Source organism: Scardinius erythrophthalmus, assembly GCF_964197995.2.
Source record: "Scardinius erythrophthalmus genome assembly, chromosome: 9".
Classification (NCBI taxonomy): Eukaryota; Metazoa; Chordata; class Actinopteri; order Cypriniformes; family Leuciscidae; genus Scardinius; species Scardinius erythrophthalmus.
In genome coordinates, this window is record NC_138229.1 from 28,948,552 (window position 1) to 28,972,529 (window position 23,978).

General features: G+C 39.0%; 2 protein-coding genes across 2 annotated transcripts in view; one reads left to right on the forward strand and one right to left on the reverse strand.

The window, feature by feature from the left end:
* The first annotated feature begins 517 nt into the window (after positions 1-517).
* On the forward strand, positions 518-12,159 carry LOC308696177 (KN motif and ankyrin repeat domain-containing protein 4-like). Its single transcript, XM_081374623.1, has 10 exons — positions 518-687; positions 4,388-4,463; positions 4,579-6,093; positions 6,649-6,730; positions 6,832-7,164; positions 7,268-7,352; positions 8,238-8,457; positions 9,998-10,140; positions 10,282-10,482; positions 11,784-12,159. The coding sequence occupies exons 2-10, from the start codon at positions 4,436-4,438 to the stop codon at positions 11,892-11,894; spliced, it is 2,718 nt and encodes a 905-aa protein (XP_081230749.1). The 5' UTR covers positions 518-687; positions 4,388-4,435; the 3' UTR covers positions 11,895-12,159.
* An 8,203-nt stretch (positions 12,160-20,362) lies between these two features.
* LOC308696073 (low-density lipoprotein receptor-related protein 8-like) overlaps positions 20,363-23,978 on the reverse strand; it is a gene marked incomplete at both ends in the record, with an annotated part of 85,761 nt that continues 82,145 nt past the window's right edge. Inside the window, 3 exons of the mRNA XM_081374441.1 lie at positions 20,363-20,694; positions 22,318-22,386; positions 22,853-23,101. Coding sequence (XP_081230567.1) covers positions 20,363-20,694; positions 22,318-22,386; positions 22,853-23,101 — 650 coding nt within the window. The remainder of the gene's footprint in view (positions 20,695-22,317; positions 22,387-22,852; positions 23,102-23,978) is intronic.

Below are 23,978 nucleotides of genomic sequence, written 5' to 3' on the forward strand. Positions count from 1 at the left end.
GAGAATATACAATAATACTATTAAAAAGAAGACCAGAGGAGAAAGGAGATACATAAAGAATGAATGGCATGTCCTGAGGGAGCCTCAAACACTCTGTGCCCTGTACTCATAAAAAAGCCCTGAACTATTTTCATGATTATAATGGATAGTGAGCACTAAGTTACAGTGGATTGAATTACACTTAAAGTGTGTGGGTGGGCGTGTGTGTGTGTGTGTGCTCTGAGATTCTGACAGGTTACTTTGGGGTCCTCTTTCACCCAGTTTCATGTGGGAATAGTTTTGTGAGTGCCCCAGTCCTCTTCAAGTAATCTCGGGCCCCCTGCCATCACATGAATCCTGTTTTGAGAAACATCCCTCAGTTGCAGTTATGCACAAAGCCCCGCCCACCTCTCAGTTGTTCAGCCCGCCCTCTTTCTTTCATTGGAGGAATTATGTAGATTGCCTCCCACCCACTGGCTCTGATTGGACGGGGCGGAGCCATGAAAGGCCCGAGTGCCTACATCCCACCTCCTGTTCCACACACAATAACACTGCTTATGTTTTGCAAGAATTTTACATTGGCATTGCTTGAATGTCTTTGGTCTGCCTTCCCCTCTGAAGCCTCTCATATGAAGGAGAAAAGTGAAGAGGTGAACAGGCTACTTTTCAGCACGGAGAAGACACAATGCCAAACCTGTGATATTTAAGGTAAGATACAGCCCTAAAATAAAGATTTAATTCTGTCTCATTGTATAAATAAAGAACTCAGAGAAGTAAAGTCGGTCACACTTTAGATTAGGGTCCAATTCTTACTATTAACTATTACTTTTGCCTCAAACTCCTAATGACTGATTATTAATAGTTAGTAAGGCAGTTGTTAAGTTTAAGTATTGGGTAGGATTAAGAGATATGATCATGCAGAATAAAGCATTAATAGTATTAATAAACAGCCAATATCCTAGTAAAATGCATGCTAATAAGAAACTAGTTAATAATAAGAATTGGACCCTAAACTAAAGTGTTACCGTAGAGTCAAAGAGTTTGAGCAAAAGTTGATTTAATTTAACTCTGGATGTCCACTAATTTATTTTTCTTTTTTTACTCTATTAGAATATTGCAAAAAAGAAAGAAAAAGCTTTCAGTGTAATTTGGGTGTGTCGTTTTGACTTCACAAGATAGCCTACATGTAATGTTCATTTTGCACAAACAAATTCTCAGGAAGTCCAAATCTCAAATCTGATGAAGTGATTGTTTCACTAAAACAATAGAGAGATGTCCTGGATTGCTTAGTTTGTGTGACAGGAGGTTTCAGAAGGTGACTTGAAAAGACTCTTTTTGAATTTATCCCAGACGCTTCGTGCTGAATGTTTCACGTGTGTTTGATTGTACAGTGAGTCTGAATTTACTTTGCTGCACACACGTCTTCTCGTGTAACTGGTGTGCGTGCGCATATTGCTGTTGGCAAAGAGCCAAGATTGTCGACATGGTCCAAATACTGTGGACATGGAAAAAAATAATAAAGATGGAACAGACAGACAGACAGACAGACAGACAGACAGACAGACAGACAGACAGATAGATAGATAGATAGATAGATAGATAGATAGATAGATAGATAGATAGATAGATAGATAGATAGATAGATAGATAGATAGATAGATAGATAGATAGATAGATAGATAGATAGATAGATAGATAGATAGATAGATAGATAGAGTGTGTATTTTGCAACCTGATCTCACGGGAAAACGTACAAATTGTAATTCGTACGAATTCTTACGACCTTACTCGTACAAATTAGTATGATTTTTGCAAAATCGTACATATTTTACGAATTGCCCAATTCGGATGAATTCATACGAATGACCTACCCCTGACCCCGCCCCTAAACCTACCCATCACGTGGGTTTAGACAAATCGTACAAATTCGTACTAGTGAGGTCGTACGAATTCGTACGAATTAGCCAACTTTTTATCATTCGTACGAATTTGTACGAATTGGTCGTGAGATAGTGTTGGTATTTTCTCACAGTAGTCATTCTCCAGTAGCAGAGACCCTTTAACACACCCTCTCTCCATAAAGTGAAAGGGTGATGGGGGTCAGAGAGCAGGAGAACCGATCTCTGGCTTCAGTCCTCCAGCCAACTCCAAACAGAGGAGAAAGAATGAGGATCTGAGCCAAGGAAACCACACCACTTACAGGGCCAAACAGGAAGAGTGAAACGTCTGTCTATTGTGTGTGTTATAAATGTGAGTGAGTGAGAAAGTGTGCAGGACCAGCAGTCTGTTTTATGTAAAAGTGAATCAGGCCCACTTGAGTTGTTAAAGGAGCATGTCAAAACACAGCTAGCATAACATATACTATTCAGAGAAGAAACAGAGAACAGGTAGTGTCATCTGACACCTTTTTAGTGAGAAGAGAAAAGCCACAGAGTCATTTATAATTTATGGATTGTGCAGCAAAGTTTCCCTGTATATGAAGTAAAAACTGCAAGTTTTATCCGACTAGTTTGAAACTCTTTGGAGGAAATGTTTGTTCCTCTAAAGTTTCCAGTTTGGTCTTTTTTCTTTTTTTTTATCCTCCAAGCCTGACCTAAAACCTGAAATTGTCCGTTCCTTTCAGAGGACACTGTGTTTCAAATTTTGTTCTTACAGCGGTAGCAGTTTTTAGTTTGTCATGAGTTTCAATCCAATTTGTGGTGTAAGAAAGAATGCTGTGGAGAGAAATGCATTTAATGAGAGGAGGGATATTTTTTTTCCCTGAGTGCGGCAAAAAAGGAAAGTGAACAATAATCATTACTGTGAAATGGAGTGTGCCGTACTCAGTGAACACAGACTACATTGTGAAAGTGACCAAGTAAATCCCAAATCTATAACAGTAGCTGAATTAAGATTCTGCATGAAAGCTTGTTGTATTCTAGAAACAATTACCAGCACTCATAATGATTTAGTATTTATATTACAGTTTTTTGTAATAGTGGTGCGAATAAAGTTTCAGGCCAGAAATATACTCTACACAAGTACTCAAGGGGGCATTAACATCAAATTCTGTGTCATTACACATCCAGTGTCCAGTGAAAATACATTTGTGAGACAGAAAAATATCATATGGTACAACATTTAAATAAGCATATCAAGTAGTAGAAAACGTGTAAGATGTAGTAGTTTAGTTGATATCACTCTTGTAAAAGCTCTGGTTGAGACGTAGCAATGGCTATTAGTTTTGCGATCACACTTTGCTCATTTAATTCATAAAGTTTACAATCATTCATTTCACACACTCATTTTTGCATAGTGATTTTAGAGGTTTATGTATAATCTCATCCTATGCAATACTCCTAGCTAACCTGTTATCCAGCAAACATAAGGATTGAATGGGTCTGCTGAATATTTCTCCTTTTATTCTGTAGAATTTGTTTGTTTTGAAGATATGATCGTGCCTTTCTGAATAAGGTATTCGGCATTAGGCACATCCCTAGTAGAGGTAATGCTGGGGTCATGACACTGTATGTGTGTCTTAAGTAAATGTGCACATATATTGTTTATGTTAAAAATGTGTGTCCATTCTTGCTCATAGAGGCCTATGTCTGTTCTGCAGAGTTGACCTCAAATACAACTGTCTGGAAGTTTTTAGTGATACCGAAGACCTTGATTTACTGGTTCAGGTGTGTTTAATTAGGGCTAGAGATAAACTCTGCTGGAAGGTGGCCCTCCAGGAGCAGGATTGAACACCCCCCCGGCTTACTGGCTATTTACGGATTTTCAGGATACAGGAAACATTTGTCAGGAAACTTTCTATGAGTGTGTTTCAGGCAAGAATCCTGCAGCCCCACTTTCCTGTCAGCAGAAGACAGTCTCAGCAATGCATTTTTTTATCTGACATTGCCCATATACCTTGCTTGTTACATCAGTTCTTTCAGATCAGTTTGCCTTAGCGGGAACTGAGGTATCTCATAACCAAAAAAAGATCAGCCCATGTTTCTGTGCTTGTCTGGCTTATCTCTATCGATAGATAAGAATGGCGGGACAGACAGGTATGAAGGAAGGATGGCTGCAATTTTTGATAAGATGTATTTCTTCAACACGTGTGAGCTATGCCAAGGCGTGCATCTGTGGTTGTCTGTGTGTATGTGAGCCAGTGGAAGTGTTTGGTCTCAGCTGTTTGTGTGTTTACTGCATAGCTCACATTGTTTAGGCTGTGGCTGCTTCTGTGGTGCCTTGAAAGTGCTGCGTGGTCAAAGAGAGAGATGGGGAGAGAGACAAACAAGAAAGAGACTGGCTCTGTAAATCTGCTGAATACTAATGCACAACCTACTCTCACCTCAACTTGTGTTCCCAACATTCAGAAGTGCTTGATTCTGTTAAATTAAACACATCAAAAGTAACAGAAATGTATCTTTGTCCTCAGGGGGTAAGAGACACAAACCAAAAGCCACATGAAGCAGAAGACAGACTTATGCTAAGAACAATGGATACCCAAAAAGGTATGAATCACCCAGTTTTTGTTAAGTCGTAACATTTCCAATGTTCTGAATAAATTTGGAGCAATTTGAATACTGTGCATCACTTCTACAACACACCTTTGTGTTTTTCTTTTAGCGAATGGCATCTCTCCAAAAGAGAATGGGAGCCAAAGAAGACCACCCTCCTATTCTGTAGAGACGCCCTATGGATTCCATCTGGACCTGGACTTCCTTAAATATGTGGATGACATTGAGAAGGGCAACACCATTAGGAGGGTGCCAATGCAGCGAAGGCAAAGAGGGCGAAATAATGGTGCCCTGTCACGTAACTTAAGCCTTCCGGGTTATGGGTGCAGAGCTACAGAGTGGAGCTCCATCAGTACTTTATGGCCCAAAACCAAACTAGGAGACTCTCAACAACATTTTGACTTTCGATCTAGTGACAGTGTGTCTGCTGGCTATTCCAGGAGGAGAGAGCCCATCTACAAGTCCTTCACATCTGCAGAGATGGATGCTGATATTCAGGCTTTTGATGAGCAGCCTTTAGGACATTACGTCAGGCCAAATCTCTTGAGAGCCTCCAGTTTACCCTTGACTGTTTTACTGAGAAAACACTCTGAGTCAACCGATGGTCCAACTAGCCCCAGCAGCCCCAAGGAATATCTAATGCGGGAAAATGGATCCTCTGAAGATGTATTCCATACATCCGACAGCAGGATGGGTAGGGCAAATGGGACCCTCCAGCGGCTCACTGCAGCACTTGAACGAGTTGGGGAATTGGAAGAGGAGATCAGAGTCATTCCTGAGCTCAAAGCTCAGATATGTATTTTGCAGGAGGAGCGAGAGAGGCTTTTAGTCCAGTCACATTCCCAAAACAAAACCACTGGGCCACTGAATGTTCCTGCTGCTTCTCTACACATAAATAACTGGGGCAGTCCCTCGTCTGCCAGAGAAAATCAAGACAAAGCAAGCGATGACTGGATGAATCGAGAATATGACCGGCTTGAGGAAAATGTCAAGGCTTCTTCTGAACAAGTTGATGCAGTTGCAATGCCTTCAACTAGAATTCTTTCAGAGATAGAAAGATATAAGACAGTCTCACGAGAAAGGGATATCTTAGATAATGGAGACAAAACCAAGTCTCTCACTGAAACTCTCCAGAGGAAAGTTGTTTTGTTGGAACAGAAACTTCATGAACTGGAGGTAGAGCTGGATAAGACAAGAACTCTGCTGAAGCAGCAAGGAGAGGAGAGTCATCTCAAAGATGAGAAGATTAAGCAGTTGATGGGGCACACACTGGCCAGGGAGATTTCATCTGAGATCTTCTTAGCAAGTAAACACAATCTTGAACCTGTGGTAGAATTGCAGGAACCACTAATAAGTGAGCAAGAGATGCCAACAGAGGAGGGAAAGGTCCCCCCTCAAGTTCTGGATCAACCTCCAGTATCACATGCAGACATGGAGCACCATGTGAAAAGATTGCAAGAGCTCCTTCAGGAGCAGTGGGAATGCCTTTGCAAAGGCGACTCATCAGGACAAATGTCTTTCGATCATTTGCCGCCAAGGGTCTGCACCATTCAAGAGCAGTTAACAACTTTAGTCACCCTTCTATCCCTCTATGTGTTTCCTGCTGGGGATGTTTCTCAACCAGGTATGACTCTACACTTAGTCGTACCTCTAAGGATATACAGCGCATTCTCATCCTTGGGCGTCATATACTGACGCTTTTGACATTTCGTCTACATCGAACGCACATGGCACCCTTTAGCGTCAATATGAGACGCACAGAGCTTTGTTCGGTTATGGGTAGGTTTAGGTCTGGTGTAGGGTTAGGGTTAGACCGCTAGGAGGTGCCTTCTGGCCCATTTCTATCTGCGTCTCATATTGACGCTAAAGGGTGCCATGTGCGTTCGATGTAGACGAAATGTCAAAAGCGTCGATATATGACGCCCTAGGATGAGAACGGGCTGGGATATAACAGCTTGTCACTGGGGCATTGCCCTCAAAAGGTAATAATATGCAACCTTCAGGGGTTGATAAGCTAAAAATGTTGATTTGTTGATGGTACAGTCCTAGTGATAAGCTGCTCTACATGCTCTTTTTTTCTGACCGTGTATAATAAAAAATATTCTTGCCAATATATGACATTTATTAAAAATGTTTATAATGCATTTTTGACTTTTGTGGCCTTTCTGTGAATTTCAAGACTATAAAATGAAGGACATTCTTCCAGTTGTGAAAGAGAACCCCAAGACCGAACATTTGTGTAAAGTCAGCACAAGAGAAAGGTAAATACATATCCCCACATAGTGGACTTTTTTTTACAGACTAATTCACTAAAACAGTAACTGCAGAATACTAATGCTCTTTGACCTTCAACTTTCTGAAGTGGGAGTGTGGAGACAGAGGGAGTAAGTAATGCTATCAAACTACAAGAGCATACAGAAGTGGATTCTGACCTCAACAAGAATACGACACAGGAGGAAGGCAAACTATGGACCACATGGACAATGGACTCCAGTGTGCAGACACTTAAAAGTAAAAATACAGAATTCAAACCTACAGAAGATGTCGTATATGTAGAGACCACAAAGGAAGACGATCTGCACAAGCAAATAAGTCAGGGAAGAGCTCTAGAGGATCAGATAGAGGAAGAGAGGAAGGATCCCGATTGTTTGAGAGTGGATTCGGATCAGAAATCCCTGGCAATTAAGGCAAACAGGTGAGCGCAACTGAATTCATCTTTAGATATTACAACAATATCTTTCAGTAGCTTTCTTATACATTTTAAACACAAATGGAAAACAACTTGTTTTGTTTTCTAGGGAAGCTGTTAATAAAGATTTCATAGAGGCATGTTGTTTCCTTAAAGACCATATGGATAAAGTGTCAGAACCTGATGACGAAACGGTAATATTCAAACTAACTAGTTTATATTTAATATTCCCAACTTGCACATTAATGACCTATTTTCGGCAGTGGTGTGTAATAACTTAAAGCTAGTAACTGAATGTTTGCTGGTCCAATCCCTGCAGGGAATGAGACATGAACCATCAAACCCTTGGGTGTTTTCAGGCCTGTAGATTGTTTGCTTTGATCGAAACAGGGATTCAAATTGTTACAGTGCTGCAATTTCTTCTTGGTTCTGTTCTCTTTCACAAAGCAATATTTCTAAATTTGTTAATACAAGTCTTGTGCGAGTAAACTATCCTCTCATTAGTCAAAGTGCATCTTTGTGCACATTTGTGTGCATTCCGCTCATCATCCATCAGCTCCGTCGTTGTGCTGAACTGTTCCATTGAGCGATCAAAGCCCATCTCTTGAGACTCTTGCTAAACACCTTGTAAACTTTGTTATTTTTATACGTTTTGGACAGTTGTTCTAAAATATGTTAATCCGACCAAATTTCAATCAGGCATTTCACTTCATCTTTGCTATAAGTTTACCCATAATTCATTTTGAGAGGCATTAGCAAAACAAACTATTGCCTTTCATTCATATTGTACATTGTGATTCTGTACATTCATTGGTATGTTGGGTGGGATTGCTTCCTCACCACAAGCCAACCGCTCCAGAGTTTTTTTTTCAAGTGGGTCGAGACCACCTTTGTTTAGGCTGTGAATAAAATGTGAATATTTACTTTCTTTGCTAACATTGACTCTGCCAGTTAAAGTTTTTCAATCCTCTCTGTCCTATATGCTTGAAAAGTATTCTGTTGTTTTGTTTGTTGCTATTGTAGTATCCCTCTTTTGAGTGCTAACTTCAGTACTGGTCTTCTTCTTTGCTGATTTGCAGAGCAAGGCTCTCACTGTTGTGTTCCAGCAATGGTTTCATGTCTCTGCTGAAGAGGGGTCATGTCCCGATATTGTTGCTTTGTATCTCAGTGAGGTTAATTCACGAACACCTACAGTCCTTCAGTTTTTGGTCAACATGTTGGATGACAATGGGAACACCGCCCTGCATTATAGCGTGTCTAATTGTAACTTCAGCATCGTAAAGGTCCTTTTAGACACAGGTAAGTGGTAATATGTTCACTGTTTTTTTTGTCTCCTTTTTTAACTACTTGGAAATCAAGGTTTTAAAACAAGTGTTTCATTGTGATGTAGAAAATTACATTATAGAATCACTTACTTAAAGCTAATCAAAGCAAAATATACTTAAAGGTATAGCGGAGGATCTTTCCGAATTTTAGATAAGACCCGCCCTCTCCACTTTTTGAAAAGTTTGATTGATTCACCAGAATGATTGACAATTAGGAGGACCAATAGTATAGGTGATCCACCCGGAAGTAAAAAATCCTCCGCTATACCTTTAAGTGGGAAGGGTCACGTTCACTGTTTTCACAGTGATCAGCAAAAATCTAAAAGCCAACTGAAAAATCCTATTGGCATTTTGTCGAGGGAACTAGAATAATGCTAATTTCTGGATTGGCTTTACCATAAATATGTATACATAGATTCCTCATTTGTGACATTCGAGAGCAAGTTGACTGAACGTCTGCAACCGTAGTTAGATGCATGTATGAATATCTATATATGAAATAGACTTCAGCAGATGATTTTGATAAACTAACACAATACAAGACGGAGGTATCAGACTATCAGCTAACACGACATTAAAAAGTTACCACAGAAAAAGCAAAAACATTAAAAAGTACCATAGTAAAAACTTGTAATATTGAGTTAATACATATAAAAACACAAACCAACACATTCTCACCTGTGAAAGGTTATCCCATTTCTTTGAGAATTTATTTCTTTGAGAGTTTCACAACCAGAAGCTGTGCAATGTTGTGGCATCATTGATTCTTACTGTGAGTAACGACACGCTGACCGTTCCAAGATGGCGGGCAAGCCGACGTGTCTGGAGCAGTCAAATGTGGAATCTATGTATACATATATGGGCTTTATTTCATCTTGGACAATGGATTATAGTGCGTGCTGTCTTTTTATGCTCTGCATATAGCAACATGCTAACGTCAAACTCAATAAATCAATTGTCGGTTTAGTCTCTTTAGTGCTTCTTGTGAGTAGTGCTATATTTTTAGTGTGGTGCACATGTTCCGAATGAGTCACTTGTGGAGTCCCATTTAATTGCCTGTGGTCGACAGGAAGGCAGCTCACTAGCACTTAAAGCAGAGCTACTCTGTCCATACACAACTTTGTTTGAAAATTCACCTTGAATTGTCCACTTTCCAGCTTTATTTTTTTGTTTTCACTTTATTTTGATGGTCCTTTTAACACATTCTGTTGACTATAAGTACCGTTGCACCTACAACTCTCATTAGAGTGTCAGTAGAGTATTAGTAGACTGGGTTAGAATAAGTTTACATGTAGTTGCAAAGTAGTCAGTAGAATGTCTGTTAGAGGACCATCACAATAAAGTGTTAGCAGATGTTAAGCAGACAGTCTACTAATACCCTAATGAGAATTAGTTGACATGTAGTTGCAAAGTTACTTATAGTTAAACTTTACAGTACACTACAAAAAGTGTCAATATTTATAAAGAGTATAACCTAATCTAATAGACACATGTCTGTGCTTGCTTAAACTTAGGTGTATGTGAAGTGGACCTGAGAAACAAGTCTGGCTACACCGCTATCATGCTGGCCTCCTTGACAGCTGTAGAAACACCAGGAGACATGAAAGTGGTCCAGCAGCTGATGGAGCTTGGTGACGTCAACGCCTGTGTTGGCCAGGTGATGGTGTTACCAGCCAGATGGCGCAATGTGCACTTTATATCAAATGATTTGTTGGAAATGTTTGCATAAGATTTGGCATTTTCTGTAATGTTTCAAAAGACGGATGTGTTTGCTTCTGTTCTAAATAAATGTCTTTAGGTCGGACAAACAGCCCTCCACTTGGCAGTAAGACACGGCCGTGTCCCAATGGTGCGTCTCCTGCTAGAACAGGGAGCGGATCCTAATGCCCAGGATCACGCAGGAACCACTCCACTGATCAGCGCCTGTGATCGGGGAAACGTCGACATTGTGCGCGTTTTGGTGGAGGAAGCAAACTGCAATGTCAATTTAAAAGACAAGGTAGGCTAATTTCTCTAGCTTATATTATTGCTATAATAATTATTTCATGCAAATGAATAGCTTTATACAATTGTTTAATTTACGGCTAGAAAAAGTTTTTCTCTTCTGAATGATATTTATTAGGCGCAATAGGTGCTTATTCCATTTTTAATGTCAGGCTGTATATATTTGTCATATTTACACATACATTAGATCTTTACATTGTCAAATTACTTTTGAAGTCATTTTAGAATGCAAATTTTAATGTTGCTTCTCCCATTGTAATATACAGAAGTGAGCAAATTTTTCATAAAAAATGAGTTTATGCACTGTAACAAAAATACAAGCTGCACTTTATTGCTTTTAAACCCTCCATAAATGCTTGACTTCCAATGTAAGGGCATTACAAACACGATTCAGTCAATATGATTGGCTGTGGAATCATCATCTGTGGCACAGAGCTGTCCCTAAATTTCATAAAAATGCTGCTTTTGTCAGTCTTTAATATTTTGGTGAAAAAGAAAACAATGAAACTTTGTTGGAGGAAGATATCAGCTCTTTCGAGTATGTTCAGTGTGGGTTGGCAGAGCCGTTTCTGCTAGGCAGCTGAACTGTAAAAAACTGCGCCACCTACTGGACACAAACCTGTCTGAACTCCAGAAACTGTCATTTTATGTTAACGTGATGTCAGCCTCACTCTTCAAAACAGCAACAGAAAGTAAATGTGAAAGACAACTCAGGAATAAGGTGGTGGTCTAATCGCTTTCAGTGTTAGCTCGCCTCTATATCAGAGAATGAGAAAGAAAAAGAAAGCAAGATAATGTAAATGCATGTAAGACTAAATGAAATCTGTAAAGTCCACAGCTGAAACTAGCATGTTGGTCAAGTCACATCAACACAACTGAAGATCTGCTCTGAGAACTAATAAATCCTCTAAAACAGAGCAGGTGCTGTAAAGACTTCCTGATTTTTCAGGCAGAAGTTTCCTGTATAATGTCCACCTGTTCAATTCGCCCATATGACATTCAGGGAATGATGAATAATTACCACACACACACACACACACACACACACACACACACACACACACACACACACACACACACACACACACACACACACACACACACACACACACACACACACACACACATAAATGATTTCAACCGCATTTACCACTGATGTCAATTGGTAACATCAGTAGCAAATGTGGTTCAAATCATTTTTTGATAAAGACTAACGATATCCATATGCTGTTTAGATCTGAGTAAATCTCATGCATTGTCATCTTTTATATTCATACATCTGTGTTTTGTCTCTAGGCTGGTCGCAGTGCGTTATCTCTGGCAACACAAGCCTCTCATACAGAGATAGCAGACCTTCTGAAAGCCCGCACAGAAACCAAGAGCTCAGACAAATGCAAGGTGTCTTAGCCTGGATCTCGCAGTCATTTAAACATTCATGTACAGCTACTGCTAATAAAGATCAATAAAATGTCAATATTATAATTTATAACATTAATAGTAGTTTGCTAATGTAAAGCTTGTCAATGTAAATATAACAGTCTCAAAACTGACAGTAAAACTTAAAGACATTTATACCACTCAGATCAGGAAAATGTTTTGTAATTAACCCAGTTTCATTTTTAGTCATTTTATGTCAATGAACTAAACTATTCAATAAAACATGTCAAATCTTTTGGGTGGTTGACTGTGTATTTAAGATGAACACAATTGAATGCGATCCTTCTGGCATCTTTAAGTAAATATTTTGCTTATCTAGAATCCTTGACCATGTACATAGATATGCATAAAGTCACTGTGGAAAAGGTGAGCATTCAAGTGGGTAAATGCTGTTATACCATGGTCTGGGTGAATACTCGATTCTGATTGGCTGCAGGGTGTCCATTAAAAAGTGATAGAGGACACCTAGTAAATAAACCGTCAGGCGTAACCAGGGAAACCAAGTTATTGTTTGTAAAAACTTTAGATTTCGATTGTAAAACTAATTAAAATATAAACTAATGTTTTAAAAATGTGTTATTTGGCAAGTGACCATGGTACAAGCGGGTTAATGCCTGACGAGGTGTCCATTGTCAGGTATTAATGGACTTCCGCTGCGAGTAGGACGGTTCACGCCTCGCTGTCGTCCATTAATACCTGACAATGGACACCTCGTCAGGCATTAACCCCTACTTAATATACAACACAGCATTATATTCAGATCTACAGTGGTATTGTTAAAAAGCAAACACTTTTCACTGTAGCGACACAATTCCTGAGGCAGTCCAACAAGATATAGTGTCCTAGAATGGGAGACTAAACACCATTTGTCTTATTTGAGAAAGAACAGAATCTTAAATTAAGCATAAAAATGAAGGATTGTGATGATGTTGCTGCCAGTTTTTTGCAACTCCAAACGTCATTCTACTTACAATTTTTTCCAACATTTGTTTGGCTTTTCGGTAGCTCACCTGGTAGACAGCATTGCCCTTATAATACGGAGCATCCGAAATGGGTCGTGGGAAACACAAGTCACGATAAAAGAGCTTAAAGACTTGTAAAAGTAGCTTGCTTCAGTGTTTTAAGCTCACGTTTTAAGCTCACTCTTGGTTCAGGCCCGTGTTTAGAGTGTGTGCTACGCTTTTTTTCAAACGCGATAGAGCATTAACCTTTTAGCGCCTCTTAGGCGGCAATTACATAAGTGACCCAATTCTATGTTTTTCCTCCCATGTGGCACAGGTCGGATATAACCCACGGACGAAGCTGTAAAAAAGCACATGGATTCCGTTATTCTTAGATTGGTTTCAGGCCTCATTCATATGTGGAAATAAGTCTAATGTGAATCGGATTTATGCATTTACGTCTGCCATGTAAGTGGACAGATCGGATATTTCCCTGCAAATGCGAGTGCGTCATTGTCAAAAGCGAAGGTGGCGAATGATGTCACACCAACAGTGATCACATGACTCTTATTAATGGAGGACTAAGGCTCAACCCAATATTTTGCTGACCTTTAAAGCTTGTATTATTATTTCGTCTGCTTCCATAGCAAATCGTGCCGTTTTTTTTTTGGTCCAAGTTTTTCCTCGTCAATATTAGGTTGTTTCGCCAAGTGTCTAGCAAAGCCACTTGAAGGCAAACATGCAGCCTTCGCTGAAAAAGTGCAATGTCTGGTAACGCTTCGGTATGCAGAAAAGGAGACAAGAGTTTTTTTTTAAATGGATGTCAATGGAGGAGAGGCTTCACTACACTGAATAAACAGCTTTTGTGGGAAAACAGCTTATCATTTAAAGGGGTGGTATAATGCCCCTTTTCACAAGATGTAAAATAAATCTCTGATGTCCCCAGAGTGTGTATGTGAAGTTTTAGCTCAAAATACCCCACAGATGATTTTTTAAAGCATGTTAAAATTGTACCTTTTTGAGGGTGAGCAAAAACATGTCGTTTCATGTGTGTCCCTTTAAATGCAAATGAGCTGCTGCTCCTGGCACAGAGGGCGGAGCTTCGCTCAGATTACCTCACGCAGACAAGCACTGAAACTGTTCTGCCTTTTATGTTTAAACTGGGAGTCGGACAATGATGGAGAGACTCAAGACGATAGTTAACTATCTTCAAGTCATTGATTAGCATATTCTGTCATGATAATCTATAAAAATCGCTCGTGTGGGAACTGTACAGAGTGACATGCTATTGCATTTGTGTTACTGTACGTACTGTATTGCATGTGAAAAGCGGATGCAACAGTTTGAGCAGACTCACAAATGTGCTCTACTACAACAACTCTTCCTCTACTCAACATGGACTGCGTGTTCCCGGGGGCGGGGTTTATGTAAATTTTGAGGTTGGTGATGTCACTAACCCGGGAGGAATGTTGTGTAGTCCCTACCAGCCGTTTGTTGTAGTCCTTAAAAACGATTTCTTTCAAAGCAAATATCTCCCTTTGCTTTGAAATTTGAGCGTTGTAACTTGGCAGATGTTGTTTCTGCTCAAACAGCAACATTACACACTAACTAAAGTTAGAAAAGTGAAATCATAATCAACCACCCCTTGAATGAATCGACAGTTCATCTAAGCTAATCTTCAACATGTTTGCTCTTAAAGATTTGTTTTGGATTGATCTATTTCTAGAGTTGCTGTTTGCTGACAGGTATGATTCAATTTACAGCACTTCTCATTCATTTCTATGGTATCCGCAAACAAACAGTGATTGACTGTAACAGAAAAAATTCTGTGACGTCGAGGCTGTAATGTGATTGGTCATCAAGGCACACGTGATCCAAGTTAGCCGTTATGCTTTTTCCAATGGTAGAGCCACAGACCCTCATACCTCCCAATAATAAGACCATCTCTGTGTATAGTGTAAATGCAGATATCGGATATGGGCCACTTTTAAATTGGATATAGTGCACAAAAAAAATTGGATATAGTTAACGAAAACAAGACCTGCAGTGTAAATGGGGCCTTATTGAACATTTAATTTACGAACTGCCGCAATACACACAACAACCAACATAATGCAACATCAGATTCACATTCATCAGTTGAAAAGTGAACATGTTTATAGCACTTACTGGACATTTCACTTTGAAAAAGTCGCGCAAACGTGCAAGAAGCAACATAATGTCATTTTGCAGAATTTTTATGTTTTTCCAATGAGACTGGGTTGGTTTTAAATGGGGTTTAAAAGCAGGCCACGTTTGGAGGTGTTCATCACGATAATTAGGCTATATGGGCTCAATCTTTAATTACTGATCAGAATATGTGATCTGCATTAAAACACTACCTTTGGGTAGCTATTTATCATTTCTTACTATGAAAAGATACAAATTCAATGAAACTCCAAATGGCAGCAGATTTTTTTTATTAATTTTTATACCAATTTATAGAGACATATAAAGAGAAACATTTGAAATACAATGAGAACATTATGCCACAATAAAGTTTATGCAGTGGGAGATCAGACAGAATCAAATCAGCGTTCGTAAAAATCACAAAACAAGGCACCAAATAAAAGAAAGAAAAAAAGATTGAATTTTGTGTTTGCAAAATATAGTGCAATAACAATGTCGTTTAATAAAACTACTCAGTTAAAATGTTCTACATTAAAGAACATTTAAAAATGTAAAAATAAAGAAAATGCAAAGAAAAGTAAAAAAATATCAACAGCAAAAATGAATAATACCAACAGCACAGAAACACTTTGGCAGAATATAATATTTTACCATCAGAAAACAATGATCATATATTCCAAATAAATTAGTTCATAGGCAATACTGTTATCTAAAATCTTATATACATTTTTACAAAGGTGTATCAAAAGTATTTGTATGAAAACATATTTACACTTCTCATTTCATAATCACATTACACACAGATATAACTTCCACACCACAAAAACATGCACTCTGAATGCACATATTAATATCCACACACACACACACACACACACACACACACACACACACACCCCCACACACATACATGATATTTAATGCTCCTCTCTTATGAGGGAGTCTTCATTTGAAATCCTAGAGCGATGCTCTTTCATATTAATGAGGTAACATCTGAATGCAGAATCTGTGAATGAACAGCTGATCGTACTTCACACACTAATGAGAGAAAAAAAAACGTTCTTTTGTCTATTCAAAGTATACAACACTCAAGACACCTTCATAATATAAAGTATAAAGGGGGAAAAAAGCCTCAGTGAGTGAATCTCACGAAACCTGACAAGAACAAGTCCAAGTCATATTTCACCACAAAATCAAAAGAAATAACAAAATTAGATTTTAAATAAAGAGAACCAAGGACTATTAAGATTTGTTGCATTGACAAGTTAACACATTTGCCCCTGGTAATTCTCATTCTCATGACAATCTACTTATTACTGCATGAAATCAATGAAAATTGTATTTATTCAAATTTGATGTGTAATTTATGTATCATGATAGAATTTGTTTGAGTTAAGTACTATATTTAAAAATAAATTAATAAGATTAAAATAAGATATAACATTTCTGTCAAATAAATGTTCTTTTGAACTTTCTATTCATCAACGAATCCTTAAAAAACATTTATCGCAATTTCCCACTGTTTTCAACATTGATAATAATCAGAAATGTTTCTTGAGCAGCAAATCATCATATTAGAGTGATTATAGAGTAATGATGCTGGAAATTCAGCTTTGCATCACAGGAATAAATTACATTTTAAAATATATCCAAATAGAAAAGACTTATTTGAAATTGTAATAATATTATCAGATTTATCAGAGAGCAATCTTTCAAAAATATAAAAAAATCTATATGCAAATGATCTTTCTTTTCATTTTAGGGTGAAACGTGACCTAGACAACAATCCTAGAACACAATCCGATTCATTTCAGCTACTATTTCAACAGTAACTGACAATGTAGCCCTCTAAGAAATCTCTCTTTCCAAAGCCACTCTTTGATCCTATACTTCAACCCGCTGTACATAATGTCACTGCAAGGCAAGCAAGATGCATTTTATGTTTTCAACATTTTTCTCGACAGTGGATGGATTGTATCTCCGATGCCAACTGATAAACTGTAATCCGATCCCTCTCTCTACCATCTCCCTGAGACAAAACGAAACATTCCCACAGCACACGACAGAAGAATGCAGAGGAACCCCTGTGTCAAAAACAACCGCACGAATAAATGTCCAGCATTTGGAATGTATGGCCTTTCAGAGCGTCTTTAAAGGTCGCCACGTCTCTTACAGTGAGGCATGAGCACTAGATCTGCTGAGCAGGCTGTCTGCACATATGCCAGTCTGAGATCCTTTTTTTCCAACGTTAACGTGATTCTAATGTGTTTAGACGTTAACATAGTGCTTACGTAACCTTCAGCTCAGCGCCTGTAGCTTTGCTAGACCCTCGGGGCGACTATCAGCTTATGTTCTCCCCGTTTCTCCACTCAGGAGATAAACAACAACATGAAAGTGAATGCAAGTGGGCGGCACGGCAAACCTGTTCCGCATGCAACAACCCCAATAACAGAAACAGACGTGTGAAACTGTGACATTTCAGAAATTACAGCTTGTGTACGTGTAGCAAAACGCCGTTCGGTGTGAACCACATGAGACCTCGCTGCGTAGCGCACTCGCTCTGACCCTCACAGCATCTATTCCGACTCGGTGTGATTACAATAGGGTTTGTTCCACTAACCAGCGTGCTCTGCCAGTTTCAGTGGCTTGCCAAGTTGTAGCTGCAGTGCGGTGGAGCCCCACGGGGACGCGTCCGCAGCCTCAACAAACACTCGCGTAATTGCAAGGACAATGGCTTTTCATTTGCATGCGAGTGAGTGATGAATAAAGAATGTCTCTGAATGAAAGAATGAAGCAAACACCCCAAGAAAAAGTGGATAATATTGCTGAAACTGACAAAAAAAAACATCAAATTTTTTATTGATATCTTTCTTTGTTTATAGCTCATTTTTTAATAGTTCTTACTGTAGGTTCTAACTTGACCATCTTAAATGTATTTTGCCAAAGTTAATAATGCATATTTTATTATAAATTAGTATTAAAGTGCTCCTATTATGCTTTTTTGAATATTCCCTTTCATGCACTGTGTAATATTGCTGTTTGTAAATGTAAAAGGTCTGCAAAGTGTTAAAGATCAAAGTGGACGGAAAATAAAGTTATCGCCTCCTAGAAAAATGATCGATTCTGAACTGCTGAAACGAGTTGTCAGTAATTCCAGCCTCACTTCCTGTTACAAACCTATGCAACAATATAACAAATTTGCATAATGCCAGTCTATGGTCTTCATTGGCTGCCCGTAAATGACGTCTACTTTGACCCGCCCACGGAAACTGTAGTTGTAGCTGACTGTAGTCTGGAAGAGTTTGGTTCGTGTTGTCTACATGTTTTCAGCGCTGCGAATACACTTCAAATGCACTGCATGCACTTCAGAAGGACTCGCGGAAAAACCTACGCTATTGTTTGTATCTCTGTTTATCAAACAGAGGACGCCTCCAGAGCTGAAATTCAGTCATGGTAATAGGCGTTTAGTTTCCGACATGCGCTGTAAGCGATAGACCAATCACAACAGACTGGGCTGTCTGACCAATCAGAGCAGAGTAGACCAATCACAACAGACTGGGCCGTCTGACCAATCAGAGCAGAATAGACCAATCACAACAGACTGGGCCGTCTGACCAATCAGAGCAGAGTAGACCAATCACAACAGACTGGGCCGTCTGACCAATCAGAGCAGAGTAGACCAATCACAACAGACTGGGCTGTCTGACCAATCAGAGCAGAGTAGACCAATCACAACAGACTGGGCCGTCTGACCAATCAGAGCAGAATAGACCAATCACAACAGACTGGGCCGTCTGACCAATCAGAGCAGAGTAGACCAATGACAACAGACTGGGCCCCTCTGACCAATCAGAGCAGAGTTAGACCAATGATAACAGACTGGGCCGTCTGACGAATCAGAGCAGAGTTAGACCAATGATAACAAACTGGGCCCCTCTGACCAATCAGAGCAGAGTTAGACCAATGATAACAGACTGGGCCCCTCTGACCAATCAGAGCAGAGTTAGACCAATGATAACAGACTGGGCCGTCTGACGAATCAGAGCAGAGTAAGCTCTCAGTAAGGAGGAGTTTAAAGAGACTGACTCTTCGAAATAACCGATTTCAGACTCTTTGAGAAATTAGGTAATGCTACAATGTATATTATGAGAAAATTAAGTGTTTTTTGACCTTGGGTGGTGTAAACCTATTGTAGGAGATCTCCAAAACTAAATTATGAACCTTTAAAATAGCATAATAGGGGCACTTTAAATTCAACATGAAACAACATTTGCAGCCCATTTTACTTTCATAATGTGACGTATTTCTAAATGAAATTTGAGTATTTCATGTGGAATAAATGGCAGGTCTTGATTTTATCCATTGGGAATTGATTGGATCATCAGTGGTCTCCATATGACATGTGATTGGTTGAAGGGGGGTCAATTAAAAACAAAAGTTGGTTCGGAAAAATATTTTTTTCTTTGGAATAATATGAGATGAGTCGCGTGTGGTATGACCAAACACATAGGAAAGATAAGTCCACGTTCATTTTATGTTAACTTTAAACTATGAGGCTACTGGTCAATTACTGTTAAAATAAAACTTTTATGCGACACAGGTAAATGATTAGAAATGTAGTAAATTTTTTAAACAGTTCATGAATGGTTTATAATTTTTTTTCAATATTAAACATTACTATAATTAGAAGAGATGACACAAATTGCTTGTTTGCATTTGCCAGTTGCATTGCTTGTCACCATCAACAGTCTGCATCTGGAAATGTTACTTTTGTAATCGCATCTGTTTTTTTTTTATTAAGCCTATAAAAAGTACTTTATGATATTTTAAAATATTTCATTTAATTTTTAATTATTTGGTTAATTCATTCATTCATTTTGGAAACATGCCTAAATCAAACAAAGCAATAAGAGATTAGAATTAGAAATAAGGATCCCTTTTTTTCTCTCTCTACAGCTTTAGCTAAAGTGCAGGACATTGATAGTCTAATAGACTAGTTACAATATTTCAGTAGTAAATTTAATGCCAGTAACTGCGCTAGATTTCTCTAGGATTATAAGATAAATATAAATAATGGAGGTTTGAAAAGGCTTGGCCTGGTGGTTCCAACCAGCAATAAAATGACGATAAAATGGACTAGATGAATATGGGACTGAAATGACCTTTCCTGTAGTCCAAGTATTTGCACTCCAGCATTCTGCAGCTCACTTTAAAACCTGGCCATGTTAAGAATGATTCAGCTCGATAAAATGCTATTCCTGCATAGCTTGGCATCCACATGTCGGTCCTGCTCTCTGCGGTCACAGTATTTCTAAAGTCGTCTCCTTTTCACTTAGTACTAGAGATGGTTGGTTGCTCTGTGTACCAGTGAGTGGAAGGGTCTGGTAAACCGGTCCCCAGAGGCAGAGCGATGAATGGCGGGCATGTCCCGGTGCCGACTGGCGTCATGCCGACCACGGGCCCAGGGTAAGGGTGGTGATGCCCAGCGAGCCCGTCAGTCCGACCGATATGAATCTCGTCCTCTTCCGTCTCTCCTGTGGTTTTGCGGTAGACTGGGTTGTCGAAGTTCATGCTTTTGGTGCTGTTCCTCCTCCAGTTGCGGTAAACCAGATAAACGCTCGTACACAGCACCCCGAAGACCACTGTGGCAACAATAGGAACTGCATGTGTTTGACATACAGCATGAGGGGACATGTTAACACACAGTTGACTGGCGGTGGAATGACTGACAGGACAGCCAGAGAGACAAACAGAATATACTATAAGACAGACAGACAGACAGACAGACAGACAGACAGACAGACAGACAGACAGACAGACAGAGAGAGAGAGAGAGAGAGAGAGAGAGAGAGAGAGAGAGAGAGAGAGAGAGAGACAGACAGATAGATATAGACAGACAAACAGATAGATAGACAGACAGACAGATAGACAGACAGATAGAGAGAGAGATAGACAGACAGACAGATAGATATAGACAGACAAACAGATAGATAGACAGACAGACAGATAGATAGACAGACAGATAGAGAGAGAGATAGACAGACAGCCAGATAGATATAGACAGACAAACAGATAGACAGACAGACAGATAGATAGAGAGAGAGATAGACAGACAGACAGATAGATATAGACAGACAAACAGATAGATAGACAGACAGACAGACAGATAGACAGACAGATAGAGAGAGAGATAGACAGACAGCCAGATAGATATAGACAGACAAACAGATAGATAGACAGACAGACAGATAGATAGACAGACAGACAGACAGATAGACAGACAGATAGAGAGAGAGATAGACAGACAGCCAGATAGATATAGACAGACAAACAGATAGACAGACAGACAGATAGATAGACAGACAGACAGATAGAGAGATAGACAGACAGACAGACAGATAGATAGATAGATAGATAGATAGATAGATAGATAGATAGATAGATAGATAGATAGATAGATAGATAGATAGATAGATAGATAGATAGAAAGAAAATGTAAAATTAAAGGAATAGTTCACACAAAAATAACAATTCTGGCATTTATTCAGCTTTATTTATTCAGCCTTATACTTGAATGCTCTGTTCATCACACAAAAGTGAGTCATGACATTCACTTTTATGGTGCTTTTGTAATTTTTTTTAAGACTGACAGCCCCTGTAGACTTTATGTGTGGAAAAGAGCAGCATCAACATTCTACCTAACATCACCTTTTGTGTTCCACAGAAGTCAGTCAGACAAAACAGATTGAAACAGCAGGCGAGTAAATGATGACAGAATTGTTATTTATGGGTGACCGGTTCCTTTAAATTGCCTGGATTGAAACCAATGATAGCAAAAGAGAATGAGAATAGCAAAAGAAAACTAAAACAGAGGAGAGAGGGTTGATAGGGAATGAAGAACAGGCAAAAACTCAAACATTTCATGTTCATCAGAGAAGCCAATTGAGAATATTCTTATATTGCTCTTAGAAACGTAACCTAATAAAATCTTAACATCTGCTCCATCTGCAATGCAGCACACTTGATGTTAGTCTGATTTGTCATAATATTACCAAGGGAATTTCTTTCTGGGTTCACAAAGACAATAAAGTAGAATAAATCTCAATTCATGCAGACACCACACACACACAAGCATCTCCATACAGCTGAGTCTGCTGCCCTGGGCTCACTCACCTTGCAGTTAGAGCATCGGTGAGAAACACTGGTGTCATAATGTGCTCAAAATAGCACAGAGCAGGACCCTAGTGGCCCCTGGGAGCCAGAGAGGTTGAAGATGTACATACCTATGGGAATTACGACACCAAGCACTGCCACTGTCAGATTACGGCCAAGGAGAAACAACTCATTGCCAGCTAGAAGAAAATTAAAGAGAGGAGCATCAAAGTTTACAGTCGTTTACAGTAGTGAAGTCCTGGTCACATTATCATCTAAAGCAGGGTTTCCCCAACCGTTTGTGAGTTGATGAAAAGCTAATAATTAACATTAGCATAGTAACATTAAACAAATGGGACAGCACACTTAATTGAAATAAATAGAACTGCAATTAGCAATTCTTTTATTATTATTATGAAATCAAAGGCTGTGATTTAATTAAAGAAGTATATAGTCTGTTAAATTGTGTATTTCAGAGTGAAGATTGGCACTTTTAAGAACATTTCAGTAAATTCTGAAATGACAGACAGACAGACAAACATATAGAGAGATAGACAGACAGACATTCCTCCGACCCACCAGCAGGATGGCTGGTAGGATGGCTTAGCGAAGGCTCAACTGAGCAAGGTTTCTCCTGTGCATGAAATCACACAGACACACACTTACAGTGATGGGACAGGTTGCTCAGGTCTCCTGGTGTGGTGCTGGATGCCCGTGTTGGCCTGCGCTCTGCTGTAGTATTAGAGGAGACGGCCGCTTCCTCTGGGCTGGAAGTGAGGAATGATGAGAGAGTGGTTTCAGCCACACTGTCGGACTGAGAAGTCACTGCTCCAGGGGACTCTGGGGCCCAGCCAGCTCCCGTCTCCACGGTGTTGTTGATGGGGACAGTAGATGTTGCGGCAGTGTCGTTCTGGACTGGTGGTACAATGACAGGTTATTCATTAGTATACAAAAATAAGTTGTCAATTTGTCAATAAGTTGTCAATTTTAACAGCCAAATTCCCTGAACACATCCACCTACGAAATCTTGATCTTATTCTGAATTAAGTAATTATAATGCAACCAAAGATAATTTTCAGGGAACATAAATAATTACTTTACCTTCCGAGTCTTTCGTTCATTTGTCACATGACGCAATGAACAGATCATTTATGAATGACCCATCACTATGATTTATAGATTAAGTTTGTTACTGTGGTTTTCTCTTTGATTTATTTAGCCTGGGTTTACATTAATCTAATACCTAACTTTCTCCAGCCGTGGACTTGTTTTACTTTAGTTATTTACCTTAGTCTTTTGTAAGTTTTCTTCTATTCTATGTATAGGTTTAGTTTTTCGGTCACAAAACTCCAGTGTGTGCCCTGCCTTGTACTTATTTAATATTTTAGTGGTTTTGTTATTGTGTGTTGTTTCTCCCCTGTTGTGCAAACTACAGCTACATGTTTTGTTTTATTATGGAAAAAAATGCATAGAAAAACAAAAAGCTCACCAAAAAAAAAGCATACACTGACAACAACATAATCTATTTTTAACATGTCATTGTTTTTCTGTTGTATTTGCATGTGTTCATAATTTCTTTGTGACAGCCTGGCCAAACATTATGTCCACACATTTTGCCATGTCTCATTGCGTTAAAAATAATTATAATAAACTCCAAACACAACTACATAATATGCTTAAATCTTTAAGACATTTTTAATAATGATTTAATAAGGGGTAAATATACACACACATATATATATATATATATATATATATATATATATATATATACAGCGCTATGCATAAGTTT

Coding starts and splice junctions, on each gene's coding strand:
- LOC308696177 (XM_081374623.1), top strand. CDS start 4,436: ATGCTAAGAACAATGGATACCCAAAAAG. Junction 6,731..6,831: donor AAAGTCAGCACAAGAGAAAG/GTAAATACATAT, acceptor AACTTTCTGAAG/TGGGAGTGTGGAGACAGAGG. Junction 10,483..11,783: donor ATGTCAATTTAAAAGACAAG/GTAGGCTAATTT, acceptor TTTTGTCTCTAG/GCTGGTCGCAGTGCGTTATC.